Here is a 17058-nt window from a genome sequence, read left to right as displayed (position 1 = left end):
GAAACAAACTTCTTTATGTGGAAAATAAATTTTCCCATGCAATTTCCATTCATCTAGCAATGACAAAGATAAACTATCTTGCTTTCACAATTTGCTGTATTTAGCGTGTCACTAATTACCCAGCCAGATTCTGTGATGTTTCTTGTTCCTCTGAAAGTCCAAACCCAAAAATCTAGCCCTCATTATTTATCATACTCTGGCCAAACTAATTTTTTTATTCAAGCTCCAATGTTCAAGCTTATCTTTCAAATTAGTGCAAGTCCCTGAAGAAGTACAGCAGGGAACTGTGAAATAAAGCTGAAACCTTGTGGAATGTAAACTGCATGTGATTTGACATGAAGAAGAAACTACAGCATCACTCCTAACTAAAGCTAATGTATAAATTTGCCTGAAATACTAGGTCTCTATAAAACCTCTAAAAATGTATGAATTTATTATGAGGCATTTTTGCCATCAAAATGTCTCATGCATAACTGTAGGGGGCACTAACCAGATCACTCAGGCAACATCCCCTAATTTTAAGGCGCTAGATCTGTTTCTTCATAATCTTTCTGTATAATGGGTTGGAAAATCAATTACCTAGTAATTTTGAAAAATCTCATATATGAATTAGACAGTATTCTGATTTTGTCAGTTTGTGCCACTGCCAGATAAAATGCATTGGATTGGAGTTCAAAAGTTTATCTTTACATGCACGCAATTGTCAGAGGGGGATGCATAAAATCAGGCTTCAGTCCTCTCTTCTGAAGAGAGATCAGCTGTTCATCAATGGAATAGATTATTCACTTTTATCACTAGCCCACATGTACTTATATTCTGTGAAAATATGAGAATAATCTGCTCTTAACTTTAAACTGCTACTAATTAAAAATCAACACCATCTCCAAAATCAACATTACATTATTTTCCCCTCCTTTCTTCTATTGTGTGAGATAATAGAAAACCTAGACATTCTACAGCTAATATTGGACGTGTGGCTAACTTGTTGGAAAAGAATTACTACTTACAGCTTAAGACCCTCACTGTTATTTTTAATTAGAAGAGGTAGAGTTAATCAGTAATTTTGTGTATGTTAATACATATGACAAGTAATTTTTTTCAGAAGGGGAACAAAACCAGAAAGAAGAGTACACTTTAAGCATTAAACTGTGCTGTGGAGTGACTTTAAAAGAAAGTATGTTGATGTCTGAGAACAAGTAGGATACTAACTTAGATGTCTTCATTGAGACAAGTATTAAAAATTAGTGGGACAAATTTTGTACCCGAAGACTTAAATATCAAATTTTACAGTGGCTTTAATGGAGTTAAGACTGAACTGACAAAGTGATAAACTCCATTTCATCTTGTTTCTTGTAAAATCCACACTGATTGCTTTAGCTAGACCATGTAAGTTGGGGAAAACAGGTTTGAGACCCGACTAAAGCAATTAGATACACAACTCATGATGAAATTAATGGCAGCTGCATGGCTGTAATCCACTAGCTGGGTTTGAAAATGCTGAATTCTGAAGGCAGAGAATTTCAGGCAGAAAACAGCCTGGCTTATTTTCATATTGTCACTTATCTACATTATGAAAGGAATCAGCAATTTCTGCAAATAGTTCATACAAAGCTATGACACAGAACCAGCACGCTCTGACTTTGCCTTCAGGCAGAGTAAAACACTATATAAACAATTTGATCACTCTTTGAAATTTCATGAATTACGGCAACCTATGCTTTTAAGGTTCTTAAACCAGTTGTTTAAAGGGTTTGGTTTTGTAGAAATACATACAGATACAGGTGTATTATGATATTTAAATGGTTTATTTAGTAGGAACTGCATTTCTATGTATGTTCCAATCTTTATAGTGGAAGAGATTCTGTGGGATAGATGTGTACAGATACGTAATTAAATATATGCACATACTGTATAACTGTGTTCATTTTAAGTGAACCTTTGAAAAAATGCAACGTCACATCCATTTTTTTCAAGTCAAAGGTATGAATCCAGCACTCCTTTGTAGTAGTTATAAATTTATGTCATAATAAAGCTTTGCTGAACAGAGAACATAGCAAAGAAATACTGAGATCCTAATGTAAATGATACATCACTGCACTGTAATATCACCATAGTTGATTTGCTGTGTTGTCACCATGAATTACTACTCTCAACCAAACTAGCAAGAATACACCTTTATATACATATACTTTATTAATATTTATATTAAATATGTATCTCATCAGTTAGCATAATAATTATATTTCAGTATCTCAAGCATTCATGGAATAGAATATACAAGGACTATGCAAATCCTGAAGCAAAGTTTCCTGTTTATCAAAAAGTACCTAAAAAGTTTTTCTGGGGGGTGTGTGTTGGGGGGGCAGGCTGCTGTCACTTTTCTGCTTAGCTATGACATACTACATACATATATTGTACTGTATATGCATATAAATACACATATGGAGCACTGCATAACAGTAGCCCTGGAATGCTTAATTATTGTTGAATTCCATACTTTTTTTGAAAATCTGGAAAAAAAATCTGGAAATATTTTTGTAGGAAAATGTTTTCCAATTCAGCTGCAATAATATATTATTGGTAGTCATTAGAGAAGTCTGAGATAGGATTTAATCAGTGACAAATAATTTAGGTTGGCAGAAATGCTGCAGACTATCAAAATACCTTATTGTACACTTAAAAAAATTTACTATGAAACTCAGTATTGTCAAACACTTTGAAACATTTGCTTCATCTTTTGTTAGCTTCTGGTATAGTTTATCTAAATGCAGAGACTGATAAAAGGTTGTTTTCACTGTCTTTCTGATCAGCTCTTACAAGGGGGAATTGATAATCTCCTGGGAAGAAGAATTTATTGCAGTTTCCAACTAGAATTTTCTGGATTACTGTGATAGAAGTAAACTCCCACACTTCAAAGTACAATCCCAAATGTATTACTTTTGCCTCATACTATTGCTGATTTTAACTGAAAAATCATTACTACAGATTAAAAAACCCACACCTGTCTCTGTGCAGCCAGTTACACCTACTGCTAACCAATCTTAGATGGCTGACATTAATCTCCTAATCCTATCTACCCAAAGAATAGTACTCTCTTTGTTTTACTCTTCTGGGGTTTGTCTAATGGGTATATTTTCTTGAATTGATTCTCAATTCAAAACTATTTTTATTAGTCATCTTCATTTACACAAAATATCAATGTTGCTTTTTTTACTAGTGCAAATTAATTGATTTCTTACTTTTCTGAATGTTAATGCCTCATATACAAATGGCAAATCCCTGTAGCATTCTCGGCTATTTTTGCTTTCAGTAATCTTTTCTCCTGTTCCTTTAAGACATTGTGATTAATCAGTGTTAAGATTAACTAATGCTAAAAATGATTTTTAGAAGATGTTAATAGAAAACTTTCTTCAAAGTGGTCATAGCCATTTCATAATAGCACTGGTCTAAAGAATCAGTCATTGATAGTCACCAGAAGTGTGCCATTCCTGCATCATTCTGATTCAGATTTTCATCTCTTGCAGCCACATTCTCTTTCCTGCCTGTGATTCGGTCTGTTGGTTATGATGATGTTAAATTCAACTTCCAAATGAAGTTAAAACCAGCATATAAAAATGATCCTGTTTAGTTTCCATTTCTCTGTGTGCTTCTTGCAGCCTTCTATGGGAGCCATTCTTCCACAGCAGCCTGCCAGTTATGTTGTGACATTTCATCAATCTTCAAGCAGTTTCCATTATCATGGACAATTATGACACTTCTACCACAAAACTCTTAAGACCCCCATTGCCTAGTAATTCACAGGGTTTTTAAAAATTTCTCCAAATGTAAGATATTTGCTAAGACATTCCTCTAATATGAAAAAAAACTACTGGGTGCACAGATTCTGGGGCTTTTTCACTTTAAAGCCCAGTTCCATCTCCTCAAAGAGGTTAGCATAGTATATGCTGGGCTAGGCTCACCAGAGTTAGTCCCAATCTTTCCTCTGAATCCCTGGAAAGAGAACAGGCAAGACTGCTCATTACTTTTATAGTATAACTCGGCAAGATTGGAAGAGAAAAAAAGGTGCGAAATGCAGTAGTCTTTTAAGATACTGGCCACAACATGATCACTAAACAACTATATACATCTATAAAGTAATAGGCTGTCAGGGACAGTTGAGTAACTGCGCTCGTACCTTCTTGTGGAACAGGGTAGCAAAAACTACCCTTGCAGATCTTTTTCCATCTCAGTCAGATGTAATAAAATAAACATTCTATCTTCATATAACCTTGGCATATACATGGTCATGCTATATCTTGAAATGTGGAAAAATAATACAGCAGTGGCAAAACATAAGCCAATTTCATACAGTGTTTAGCAAAATGCAGTACTCCCCTATTACTATGTCTTCTACGTGAACTTAAGCTTGTGGTTGTTAAATCACTATCTCAGTTCCGTTTGGCTTGATTGCTTTCTCCATTAATCAGATTCTTCTCTTGTTGTTCAGCTAAGGATTGCCATTTCTGCCTATTTTTTCTACAGCCATCCAGTAAAGGGTAGCACGCCTCTGACACGTGCGTTAGGGCCTGAAATAAATTAAGAACATGTAAAACAGATTACATTTAACAACAAAATAAGTGTTCTTAAAGATGACCATGAGAGAGACCTGAATGACTGAAAAACGAGGTCTATCTGTAATTTAAATTGAACTTGTATTTTGAACTTTAAGGAAGGCTTCCTGCTGCACATCAAACATGAACACAATTACCTGGCGCTAGTGCAGGTTAGACTGAGCAGCAGTGTCCAGAGAGCACTTGATGTAGTAGCTACATCATGTGATGATGTAGCACATAGGTGCAGAAGGAACCACAATAAGTTTGTTGCATTATGCACAAGTGACCTGTCCAGCGTTTCTAGTGAAGTACTATGCATGGACTTTGTTTGCAAGGCAGTCCTTTAAATGTATAGCAAGATTGGTCACAAGGATGACCTTGGAATGGTAATCAGACACAGACCAGGCCATCCATGGGACCATATTCACTGATGGTATATCAACTGATTCAGAGGACTTCTCCCAGAAATATTTGAATTCAAGACAGCACACGATAGATAAATTGCATTTGACACTTAGTGCCTTTTAGGAATAAGTGTGACTGAAGTCAATCAAGTATTTTTCCTGATGTGGCTGTGTTACTATATCAGAGTGAAGGAAAACTTGATTCTGATATTTAAATACAGAATTGAAAAAAGAAATAAAAGAACAATTCATAAGCATTTTTGTATGTTTGTCTTTCCTGACGGAAGTGATAAAAATGTATCCTCACACTATGGCAGTCAGTCCTTACTTGCATAAAGGGTTCTGTTGGCTTTTGGAATGAAGTCACACTATTCAGAAGTGTAAAGTGGGAGTTTAATAGTTCAGACAGTGCAGGACAACAAGGTAGGGGAAAAAGTGTTTGAGCCCACTGATTCTAGAACTGTTATGACCGACTGCAGAATACACAGAGAAGAATCCTGGCCCCTCTGCTGGTCACTATACAAAACAAAATTTTGAATTCTGAATTCTTTAAAACTCTTAAACAACACTTTTTATCAATGCACTACATGGATACCATTCTTTTCCTAGATAGCAAAGCCTTAGTTTTGTGACCTTCCCTGATGATCATAGCAGCTCACTGGAGCTGCTGGAATCTAGAATATAACCCAGGGATCTAACACCAAGTGCACAGAGCAGAGCAATTACCACTAGGTTTTAAAAAATTATAACAAAATACATTAATCAGACAAACATACCATGAATGATAAATACTAAAATAATAATTTCTTCAACCAAATAATGAACCATATGTAATATATAACAAAAAAAATATCTTTTTTTACTAAAGGACTAGTTTTGTATTTTATTTTTATTGTAGTTTTAAATCTGCATCTATTAGAGGCTACAGTGAGCAGTTCTGGGTTTAGATACTTGCAGTTCTTTCTTAGGCTCCATACCTCATACAGCTGCAAACAAACAGCATCTATGAATCCAACCTGCATGCTGGGAATTTTATTCTTCTTCTCTCTATTCATTAGATCCTGCAGATAAGAAGTAAACAAGCTCTGTGTTTAAATGCATTAAATAAAAATGCAATCAAAACTAAAGAGACAGGCTGGAATTAAAAAGCAGCACCTTAAAAAGCACAGCAAGCTCAGGACAGCCGGGTATCAGTACATGTGTTACAATGCAGGTAATCTGACTGCATGACCTGCCTTAGGGGATCGTCTTTGGACTGATAGAGCCCAAATAGCTAGATGAATAGACAAGCTTACTGGTTTTGGATAGGTTGCAAATAGGTACCAATTTCAGAATGTATTTCCTAGACAATTTAGTAATACAAATTTAAAAGAAATAATGCTGTCTGTTCTTCTGGCTCAGAGATAATGACGCACTGTTGGTGTTTGGGAACCACAGAAGAAAACTGAGTACTAGGAAGACAGGGAAGGAGTTGGTCCTATATTCTGGTCAGTGGGAGAAATTGTGGCTTTTGAAAGGAATGTGAAGTGCTCTTTGTAGAAGCCATTTTGAAAGAGGTGATTCTGCATGATTCTGCCACTTACTGTTGGTTCTATGTTGAGTTCCTTCCGCTCTTTATCTCCTTGATCAAAGAACTCAGTAGCTACAAGCTCAGCAATCTGTAAGAGATTTCACACATTGAGAGCTCTAAAAAGTTTGCTTGCTACCTACAATCAAAACTGTTTCCTGTGTTTCCTCTCTCTCCTTAGGATATATCAAATTGGGAGCCCCCATAATGAGACTCTCCAGCTTAACAGCTAGCTTTTAGAATTCTTCATGCACACATCTGTGCACAAACAAAACACCTGCATGTGCTGAGATTTATTTTGACAAAGCAAAGAATAAAATGGCACATAGGCATCTTACCACTAGTAACAGCTGGCATGAACAACACAGAAAAAGGTCAGCTGATACTAGTGTGTTGTGTCAATTGAATGCCTTGTAGTAACACAGGAATGTTGGAAAGAACAAAGATTCCTGATTTACCTTCGGATTACTGCTAACATGGTGACATAGCTAAATGCACAGATCTTGCCACAAAGACCTGAGAAAGTCTTCAATCCACATACAGCATTTTGAAGGACTGCTTCCTAAGGCTCTGTATTCCACCACTGCCTTTGCATAAGGACTGGATGGAAGAAGCAGAAGCCATTATGCAGACTTTGTATTTAGCACATCTTAAAATTAAGCACATACCCGTTGCTGAACTGGCCATGGTTTGGTTATGGCTGATAAATCACAAGCAGTCATCAGCATTGCTCTGTAGAAAAAACAGAAAGAAATCTATGAATAACTGTATTATGAAATGTATGTAGCCACCAAGTCAAGTGACTAGTAAAGTAGAATATAAAATTCAAGGAACACTAAAGTCAGAAAAACAAGTGAAATTAAAGTTATAAAGGTATCCAGGGCTCGATAATGTGGTAGACAGAAGTGAGCAAATCTAGACTGGCTCATTTGGTGGATTCACATGAAATGAACTGTTTCATTCTATTTGCTACTGGACAGACAGCACTTTTATTTATTTCTTACATTAGCAATGACTGCCATCTTTATTGACAGTATGAAGGCCAAGGACTGAAATGGGAATAGAGATAGAACATGACTAAATTAGACTTGGTTTTAAAGGCACTGAATTTGAAATATGGCATCCTTCCTTTCTGGGACAGCCTATGTAAGCCTGCTTTTCTGTAGCTGTGCATTACAATATATGTCTCCATTCTTAATCTTCTTTTTTCTTTACTGCTGGTATGGAATCAGCTTCAAAACAAACTGCCTGTCCTGAGTCTTTAGTTATTGGTTTCAGCAATTCAATATTTAAATATAAAGTATCAAAAGCAAAAGAATACGGTACCGAGACAGGAACCCTACACTCTTTAGGAAGAACAGAAATGCTCATGTAACTCCATGTGCTGCTTAACAAAGTTTATTATACAGGTTGCAGACTTAGTAATTCAGACCCAGGGAGTCATTCAGTGACCTGTGTGCCAGTGCCAGTTTGTACAGGCCCAGAGACACAGATCTGCTGGTTTTAATGAAGTTCACAGCAACATGGCATGGAAAATTTGGCACCTAATAATATTAACTGACTTCTTAATTATTCTGCTTTTACTTACAAAAATAGTTCCTTCTGTGTAGGATCTTCCCAATTAAATTGCTTCTTCCTTAGAAGTTCAAAAAATTCTCCTCTCCTCCTTTAAAAGAAGTTAAAATAAGGTTTTGCAGCATGCTGCCACAATCCAAACATCCAGCAAAGACTATCCAGCCAAACTTGCCTCTGACTTACTTTATGTATAGTGCCAGGTCTGTGGCAAGAATGGCTTGTTTTATCATTTTCAGTGTGGCCTTGTATTCTTCAATGGAAAGGCTGCTGAGAATCTGATTTCCCTTTACAAAAAACCAAAAACAGTGTTATCAGTAAAATGGGCAACAGCACACCAGTTTGCTAAAATGTCTCTTAGATACTAAGTCATTATGAGTAGCTTGCTGATATCTGATGTCATTCTTTTACCCGGCTTCCTTTTGCAGATTCCCCAATTTAAAAATAAAAATTCCAGTCTTCTTGAGTAATGGCAGAAAGCTGCACAGCAAAAGCATCATAATGGACTATTACAAAATGAAACTGCAGGCAGAGCAACATCAAAGCCTTTAAGTCCATTTCATTCATTAAAATTAAATTTGCCACTAGCTATATCGTGGCATTTCGCTTTTCTTCCCCTCTGCCCCTGAATCAGAGGAACTATAATAGATTCCAGTACGTGCCTATACACTTCATGTAAATGAAAGTATTTTCCTTTTATGAAGCAACATAAATAACAAGCTGTTACATAGAAATATAAGCTCAGCAGCCCACTTAAACCAAAGCACTATGGAGCTGGTGAAATGGCAACTTGCCTCCACGTTTTTTCCATATTTTCCTGAATACAATTTCATTATAATACAAAGCATGCTGGAAGTACCATCCATACCTGTGATACAAAATAAGCAGTGAAAATATACTGCTTTGAAATGATTGTGCATGCTGAATAACTGGTCTTAGAATTAGTTAATAATATAAAAAAAGAAGAATGCCATTTTATTTGCATATTTACTTAACTTAGGTTTGGCTTCACTTTGGAATGTCAACATTAGCAGTGTTTGGTTTGGTCTCATCAGGACTGCTTTGTGTATGTGTAGGTCGGAATGTTTTTTGACATGAGAGCAAGGACTGGGGTTTGTTTGGTGGTTCATAAGAGGTCATGAAAATGGCAACACAGCCTTTTTTTTCCTTTGCGCCAAGGAAGCAGGTACTCAAAAGGGTATTAGCAAGGCTTCCCTTATCAGGCAACACTTGGAAAGGTTTGGTGGCACTCAGCAATGGAGCTGTGATTTCAAAACTGCTGCATTTGCTTTCTTTACCCAAAAAGGAATAAAGATCACTTAGGAATGTATAAGGGTGGGAATCTATCCAAAAGCTAAAAATAAAAAGTAAAATAGGGAATAGTTTCCTTCAGCATACATGAGAATGTGGCACTCACTGGACTATTCAGGATCATAAGGCATTGATCAAAATGATGATGCTCCATGATTGAGTGGCAATACAGTTGAGCCAGTGGATGTTCGCTTCTGAGGAGTAAAAAGACCCATCAGATGGAGAAAGCAAATTAAACATACTACTAATCCAGAAATAACTTCCCTTTTAATGTCCTCTTCTCATTATCAGGTTACTCCCCACCCACCCATTCTTGTTCTTAAACAGTTACTTTCCCCTTTCTGTGTAACTGGCCAAACAAAATGAATACATTTTGAGGGATGCAGGGGGAGTGCAGATAAAAAGACCATGCTGTTACTTTGTCAGAGCAGTTACAACTCTAGTTTTCTGTGTTCTGTTACCTGTAGAGACCAGCTGCACACAAGGAGTGAGAATGCAATACAAAGTTTTATAAAGAGTGAAAGTTCTTGTATAAAAAGGAAGGGCAACAAGAAGGGTTCATCCACAAGCAAAATTTAAGTGACAGTTTTGGGGTTTGTAACATTTTACACACCAGCCTGGCATATTTAGTCAGCTCAGCTACTGAGCTTGTAAGTAATAATGCAGACCTAATCAGAAGCCCACTGATACCAATGGAAAAATCCCTGCTGACCTCAGTGGACTCTGGTGCAGGGCCCAAAATGTTGATCAAGTAATTTCCCAGTGTTAGTTAACTGTATTGGTACTTCATTCATCTCCACTCTCTTCATGACCAAACTATTGCAATATTGCTACCTACCCTTTCCCCAGGGTCAAATTCAAAAGGGAAACATGTTGGTTGTACTGCAGGCAGTGAAAACCAGCATGAAACCAACTCTGCGGATGCAGAATTTAAAGCTATCTTAGTCTAGAAAATAGAATTTACTGTTTGAGTAGCTTGAGACAAAATACAGAAACTCCTCCTCTCTGAGGATTTCCAATTTTCCCGTGTTCCTCATTGCATAATATAGTTCTTAGCTTTTGCTACTGTATCTTCATTTTCAGCCCCTGGTCCCACATCGCTTATATCATCTCTTCAACTAAATCAGGATTCTTTTGGAAGTCTGTTTTGCTGCTGATCCTGAATCTATTACTCTAATTATAATCTGACCTACAAATGTTTAATCATGTAAGAAATTCTTTTTTAGCATATAGTTCCATGGGACTTTTTGTATGGTTAAGGATCATTCACATGAATTAGTGGTTGCAGGACTGGGTCCCTATGTAAGTGAGTGCACACAGAGACTCAAATAAAAGTCGTAAGAGGAGACTCCGGGGATTTAAGAAGCACAAAAATGTGGAGAGAAAGATGGAAAGACAAACAAAAATGCGGAAAGGGAGATTAAAGGATGCAAGCCCCTGAGGATTATGGGCTGGCTGCCCAGCACCTCCTCTGAGATCACTGCAAAAGGAGTATAGAGCACATACGCTTGCGTGTTTCTGTAAGGAAACAAACTGTAGGATGGTGCCAACACATGCTGGGTGAAATTCCCATTGAATTAAGTGGGACGCATACTGTGTCCCCTAAAGTTCATCCTGACTGAAGAGAGAAATATGTGAGAAATATCTTAGGTTATCTTCCCAAGTACTGCACCAAACTCGAGCTTGCTCAGTACTTACAGACCCTGGCTGTCTGGGAAGACACAAGTGCTGGAAATAAACTCAGGTCCTACTTCTGTAGTACATAGCATTTCTGTTAAACCACCATGCCAGGTCAAAGGACACCATTGCTTTCTGAACACAGTGGTTTGGTTATGCAGTTTGTGCTTGCCTACTTTACATGTGGGTTTGGAAGAAAAAGAAAATAAAACCCCTGCATATCTACCAAGAGACCTTTAAGCAGTTCATTTCCTGTAATTTCTACTACCGGGACCATTTTAATTTTTGAAACCCTGTTGCTTAGAGAAAAGAATCATATGCTAAATATCCACTCTCCCTGCTTCCAAGGAAGAAACAAAAGGGATCCGTTCCTGGAAAAAAATAACTCTTAATTTAGATTTAAATGAGGGACTTAAAACCAAAATTCATGGAACTTTCTATTGAAGAAGAATTATTAAGCTGTAATCATCTCTGCTTTACAGCATGTGTGAATGTTAGATTTTGCTGTCTGACACTTTCCCAGGACATTTTTGAGAGGAGATGACGCATCTCCAGATGTCTTCCAGGAAATTTATTTTTAAATAAATAAAGTGAAAAATAGCTAACCGGTTCCAATCACTGCAAGGCTACAGTTACTGCTGGAATCCCCTATTAGGGAACTAGAAAAAGGTTACTCTCTCAGTTTTGTGGGGTTTTGGCATGTGTTTGTGTTTTTGCTTTACACATCAGTCTTCGTGTTATTCTGAACGTATATCTGAAAGGCAGGAATTCTGCTTCAGCTTACTTATTTTCTGCCTTTCGATATTCTCTGCCTCCAACAAACTTTTCCTCCTCTAGTGTCTTTCTTTACACACAGCGAGAACAGCAGACCACTTCTTCCAGAGGTAGCTTCAAAACCACTCTCCAACTCTGCCAGAAAAAGATACAAGTATACATTTCTGGGTATCTTTTCCCCATCTCTGGTCAGATCAGGACACATCGCCATATCACAGTAATTACATTATACCATGTTTTAAGTCAAGCTATTTATTTAATCGAAGAATCATACACTGTTGTTCGAAGTGAATACTAAATTCACTGAAACACACATTTTGGGCAGATCTGAAACTATTAATAAATTTTAAAAACCCAAGTAGTTTTAGTTAAAAATTAAAATATGGATAAAATTGTAGAAGAGTTCAGATGTGTCCTTTTGATAACTTCAAAGCGAAATATTTTGTTTAGTAAAAATATTTTGTTCCAAGGTTTTAAAACAAATTTTGGCTTTTTGCATTGTAAAGGTTTTTCTGTAATTCCAGAATTGATCAAAGTTAGAGAGTACGGATAACCCCGAATCAATGCAAAACAGTCATACATTTTTAATGTGATTTTAAATATGCGTCTTATCCAAACCAATTTAGAATTCAGGAAAAACACGGCTACATCATGAGTTAAACAGAGTTCAAAATGGTAGGGAGACACCTTTGTATCAGATGGCTGCAGATCTCGGCTCTGTGCTGGCCCAGACTAGGTGGGGGACAGCTGGTTGGGCAGGGAGCAATCTGAAAAGCTGCACGTTTCCTACACGCTGTCCCTTAGAAGCTGGGACCTTTTGCTGTCACTGTATGGGAAATGGGGGATGGGACATGTGGAACAGAAGCAGGAAGACGCTGCCCCTGCACAGTCTACAAAGAGTTCACTTCATCTGCTATCGCATCTAGTCAACAACTGAGGTTGTGCCTCTCTGCTTTGGACTCTTGAATGTTTCTGGCTGCTCTTGCACTTACTGCTTTGTAAAAACCTGCTCCTTTGCACAGCCTCACATCATCAAATCAAGTAGGTTGTACTTCATTTAGCGCCGTGATTTTGGCATTCATTTGTTTTTATTTAACTTCTCTCAGACTTGCTTACCTTTGTATGTAAGAGTTGTTCACTCCCCTGTGATCCAAATCATGGCTTAGAGTTGCTATCAGCAGAGCCAGTGTTTCTAAGTCAGTCAGTTTGCTCTATACGTAAAGAGTAATACAAGAAATGAGTTAGCTTTATGATGGGGATTTATTTTGCACAATGTGTTTTATATCTGCTCTCTTGTCTTTACCCACAGCACATACAGTTCAAGCCCAAGGAGGACACAGTCATAAAATGGTATGCTGAGAATAAGGGTTATCTCTGAAGTTGTGGTGCACAGTAGTAATCATTCTCCATAGGCCTCAATGCAGTTTTCAGAGGGAACATCATTTAGCTCTATATATGCTGATGAGAAGACTGACACAGAAGAGGAAGTGACTTGCATAATGTTACCTGGCAGCAAAGAGAGAGCATGGGGCATTTTTTTAAATTCTGGCCCCATGACTTTTAGCTCAGCTCCTCTATTACCTCAAGGGAGTTAGGCTACATTCCCTAAATAGGTATAAAAATAAATTAATTATACAAATGTCGTTGGAATAATCAGAAGGGAAAAATGTCATGCTTTTCATTGATCACTGGGCTAATAAATTAACAGAAGTTTAAAACCCATGGAAAACAAAATCAACCAATATCTGACTCTTTAATAATGAGTTTATTCTGGAGCTCCAACAAGGATTAGAGAAAAGGTTACAGTTTCTCTTTTATGACTATTTCATATCTTTAATATTGTTCAGTAGAATTGGGTAGAAAATTTATTTAAATCTGTCCAGTGAGAAGCAGGCTTGACAAAGCTACGGTATTCATGCAGCATTTTGTAATGGGACAAGAATAGCAGGCACAACAGTCAGGACAGGAATTTGAAGAACAGCTTGTGACAGCACTGCCACTGGGGCCTGTACCCTCTGTAAAATCAAATCCAAATTTTCTTGAAGCAGTTACAACTTCTGTAGATTTGCATCTGCTTTCTAGATAATGAAACCTGTCCTTAGTCTAGTCAAAAGACAAATCGGTTTGGAAATGAGTGATTTTAATGCTTCTCCTAGGAAGATGTGTCCCCCAATGCTTGCTTTTCCCCTCAAACTAGAGAAAATTGAGACACTTATGCTCAGTGCCGTTCTGACTCCAGAATCTAGGGCATGAAAATCAATGTGGAGTGAATCCAACATAGTTAGGAATAAAACAACTTATGGAAATTGCAGTGGAGACTGAACAGACACCAAAAACAGCAAGCAAGCTATCAGGATCATCAGATTGCTAGACCGCACACAGAGCAAGACTACCATGTCCATTTCAGTATAGAAAGAATATGAAAGCCCTTGCCTTTGTCTCTTCCAGCACCTTTTGCCTTTTTTTTTTTGTAAGACAAAGTTTGCAGAGGAAGGGAATGCCTCTTCATTATCAGTACTGGGTTTTGGTCTACAAATAGGATTTATTTATTCCCTAAGAAGTGCTTGCTGTAAAATTGTATAAACCAACTAATAACAATTGTCTGTAATCAAACAGGAGAAACACGTTAATTCAGAATGAACAGAAACATTTTGTTTCTTCAAGAATATAAAAAAAACCCCTATAAACTTATTTTGGAAAAATCTTAAATCAGTATCTTTCTTATTTTGGGGATCATCTAGCCCTTCAGCATTTATAATAAAAAGCGATTAGGTTGTTTTTTTAATTATTATGTGTCTTTTAAGTGGAAGGTTGAAACATTGTTCAAAAGCAGTGAACAATAATAAGAATAAGCATTTCAATCTTTATTTCCAAAAAATGTTCTATTGTTTGCCTAAGCTGTACTCAGCTCTGTGTTTGAACTTAAAAAAATTCCTGTTGAATATTATAAGGAAACATCCTGAAATAGGGCCAGTCCTTTTCTTCTCCACTTTTTTGACTTGCTTGTAGCATAAGCATTAACTTTAAAAAATGACATAATCATGTACGTGCCTTATTTGAGATGTTCCCATTGGGAACATCCACCTGATCATTTCCAGAGGATTTAACTGAAACTGGGTGCATAACAACATGCCAACGATTTCACAAACCATGCCCTTAAAGCCAGAAGTCTTCAGCAGAAATATTTTGATTTCACTAGCAATACCATGGAGTGATGAACACTTTATTGACATGACAATCAGAACTATGCATCATGATAGAGTTTGTTTAGCCAGAAGATTCTTAATGTAGAAACAGCAAAATGTACCTGAATTTTACCAGATTTTAAAGCAGCAAACATGCACTGCGCTGTATTAAAGGCATGTCTCCAATTGTGATAAGCAACATTTTTCCGATAATTTTTCTTTACACTTAAAATCCATCTGCAGAGAACCTTTAAGAAACAGCATCACATAGTTAACTGTAAATGTATTAGAAATCTGTTCTTTTTATGAAAACAAATCCTTCTCTAGTCCCGCTTGAAAACTGTCTCTCTTATAGAAATAAATTTCCTTTTAACTCAATTAAGTTCAAATATAACATACTTGTAACTGTGAATATAGATAAGAATATGCTTACAGCCACTAGTTCAGCCTCTCAATGAGTATGTAATACTTGTGGGTTTGGGTTTTTATTACTTATGGCCAAATGTTACTGTCACATCCACTGCTCTTAATTCAGAAACTGAGTTATGTTGAGCTAACTGGGAGAAAAAAATCATTGTTTGTAACGACATATTTGATAGAGAATTTTTTTTTTTTAATTAGAGGGTACTCTTAAGAGCTTTTTTGTTAATGAACATGTAGCTTTTCCCTTTTATCAACTTGTCAAAAACCAAGCAGAATTGGACTTTGGAAAGCAAATAAGTATGATAGAAAGACAGCAATTACTATATTGCTGGGTAGGTTTTTTTTATGCAGGAAGAAAGTATGTCCTGGATGTTTTACACAACAGTATTACAAGTTGGGGGGTTATACTTTACTTCTAAGAAAGTGAAAGGTATGAAGGTCAGATAGTAATTTGATGTGTACTAGAACAGATCCTTTGGTTTAAATGGATACAGCATACTGCTCTATGTTAAATGCTGGCTGAGAATCTAGGCCTTGGTTTGTTCAAGAAAATTTTTAGTGTTCCTAGTGAAAGCTGTTGTACTGACAGAAATTAAACTCTAGTATCATTCACCCACATAAACAATTCCACACAGACAAAAGCAGCAGTACTGTCTGCCTTTCCACTGTTAAAAAAGGAGTGCTAGGCTACTGCCAGTTTTCTTTAGCTCTAGTATGGAAAGTTGAAGGTGTAACTTTAAAGCTGTCACTGTTCTCTTGCTTCTACTGAGATGTGTAATTATGTGTCTATTGTCATGGTGTTATTTTGGTTTTGCAAATCCATTACAATTGCTCCACTAGGAACTAGAAGCCACCCATTACTGGGCTGCCTGACTCCCTCTCTTCTGCTGGGATATATCCCTTAAGGAAGTACAAGTTCTTGGCCTTACTACAAAGGTGAAACTAAGTACTGGGATATTCAAGCGATCAGACTAGGTAATATAGTGCTCCTTTTGGCCCTTAAACACTGCTAATCTAAATTGGTCTATAAACTGGTGATCTACAAAATAAATACCTGTTTTCTTTTACTAATTTGTTTGCCTATGAAGTCCTCCGAATTGATCTTGCATTTTGATACTGAACTTTGGAAGTTATGTTGAAAAATATATAAAGCAAAAATAAAGAACTTAAAAATGAAGGTTTTTACAAATAGAAATTGCGTGTATCGGCTGGAAGAGACCTAAGAGATTATCTAGTCCATGTCCAGGGCTAGGAGCAAAATAAGAATACCTGTTTATATCACCTCTGACAGATGAATATCTACAACTAGATCTACTGGTAAAAACTGTCAGGGAAATTTCCACAGCCCACATAAGTAATCTGTTTCAGTCTCCACTCTCTATAAAATTCCCCCTGATCTCTAATCTAATCTTTTGTGGGGGAAACACTAGGCTAATTACTTTTACTACCTTATATAGACATAGAGAACAATATTACTCTCCTCTTTGTAACAGTCTTTCACTTACTGAAAAGTTGCTATCATCTCCCTTCTCAATATTCTGTTTTCTGGAGAA

The 17058-nt window shown here is 36.8% G+C and overlaps 1 protein-coding gene across 7 annotated transcripts in view; it reads right to left on the bottom strand.

The window, feature by feature from the left end:
• Positions 1-291: 291 nt before the first annotated feature.
• The window catches only part of PDE5A (phosphodiesterase 5A), a 139907-nt gene continuing 123140 nt past the window's right edge, over positions 292-17058 (bottom strand). For all 7 annotated transcript variants that reach the window (XM_075037314.1, XM_075037305.1, XM_075037287.1 and 4 more), the window contains 9 exons: positions 15205-15330; positions 13014-13108; positions 9553-9640; positions 8322-8422; positions 8152-8229; positions 7232-7295; positions 6580-6654; positions 5974-6057; positions 292-4565 (listed from right to left, as the gene is read on the bottom strand). In XM_075037314.1, coding sequence (XP_074893415.1) covers positions 4428-4565; positions 5974-6057; positions 6580-6654; positions 7232-7295; positions 8152-8229; positions 8322-8422; positions 9553-9640; positions 13014-13108; positions 15205-15330 — 849 coding nt within the window. In that variant the 3' untranslated portion in view covers positions 292-4427. The remainder of the gene's footprint in view (positions 4566-5973; positions 6058-6579; positions 6655-7231; positions 7296-8151; positions 8230-8321; positions 8423-9552; positions 9641-13013; positions 13109-15204; positions 15331-17058) is intronic.

This window comes from Buteo buteo, chromosome 1, assembly GCF_964188355.1.
Source record: "Buteo buteo chromosome 1, bButBut1.hap1.1, whole genome shotgun sequence".
Taxonomy (NCBI): domain Eukaryota; kingdom Metazoa; phylum Chordata; class Aves; order Accipitriformes; family Accipitridae; genus Buteo; species Buteo buteo.
This window is presented reverse-complemented; position numbering and strand designations above follow the sequence as displayed.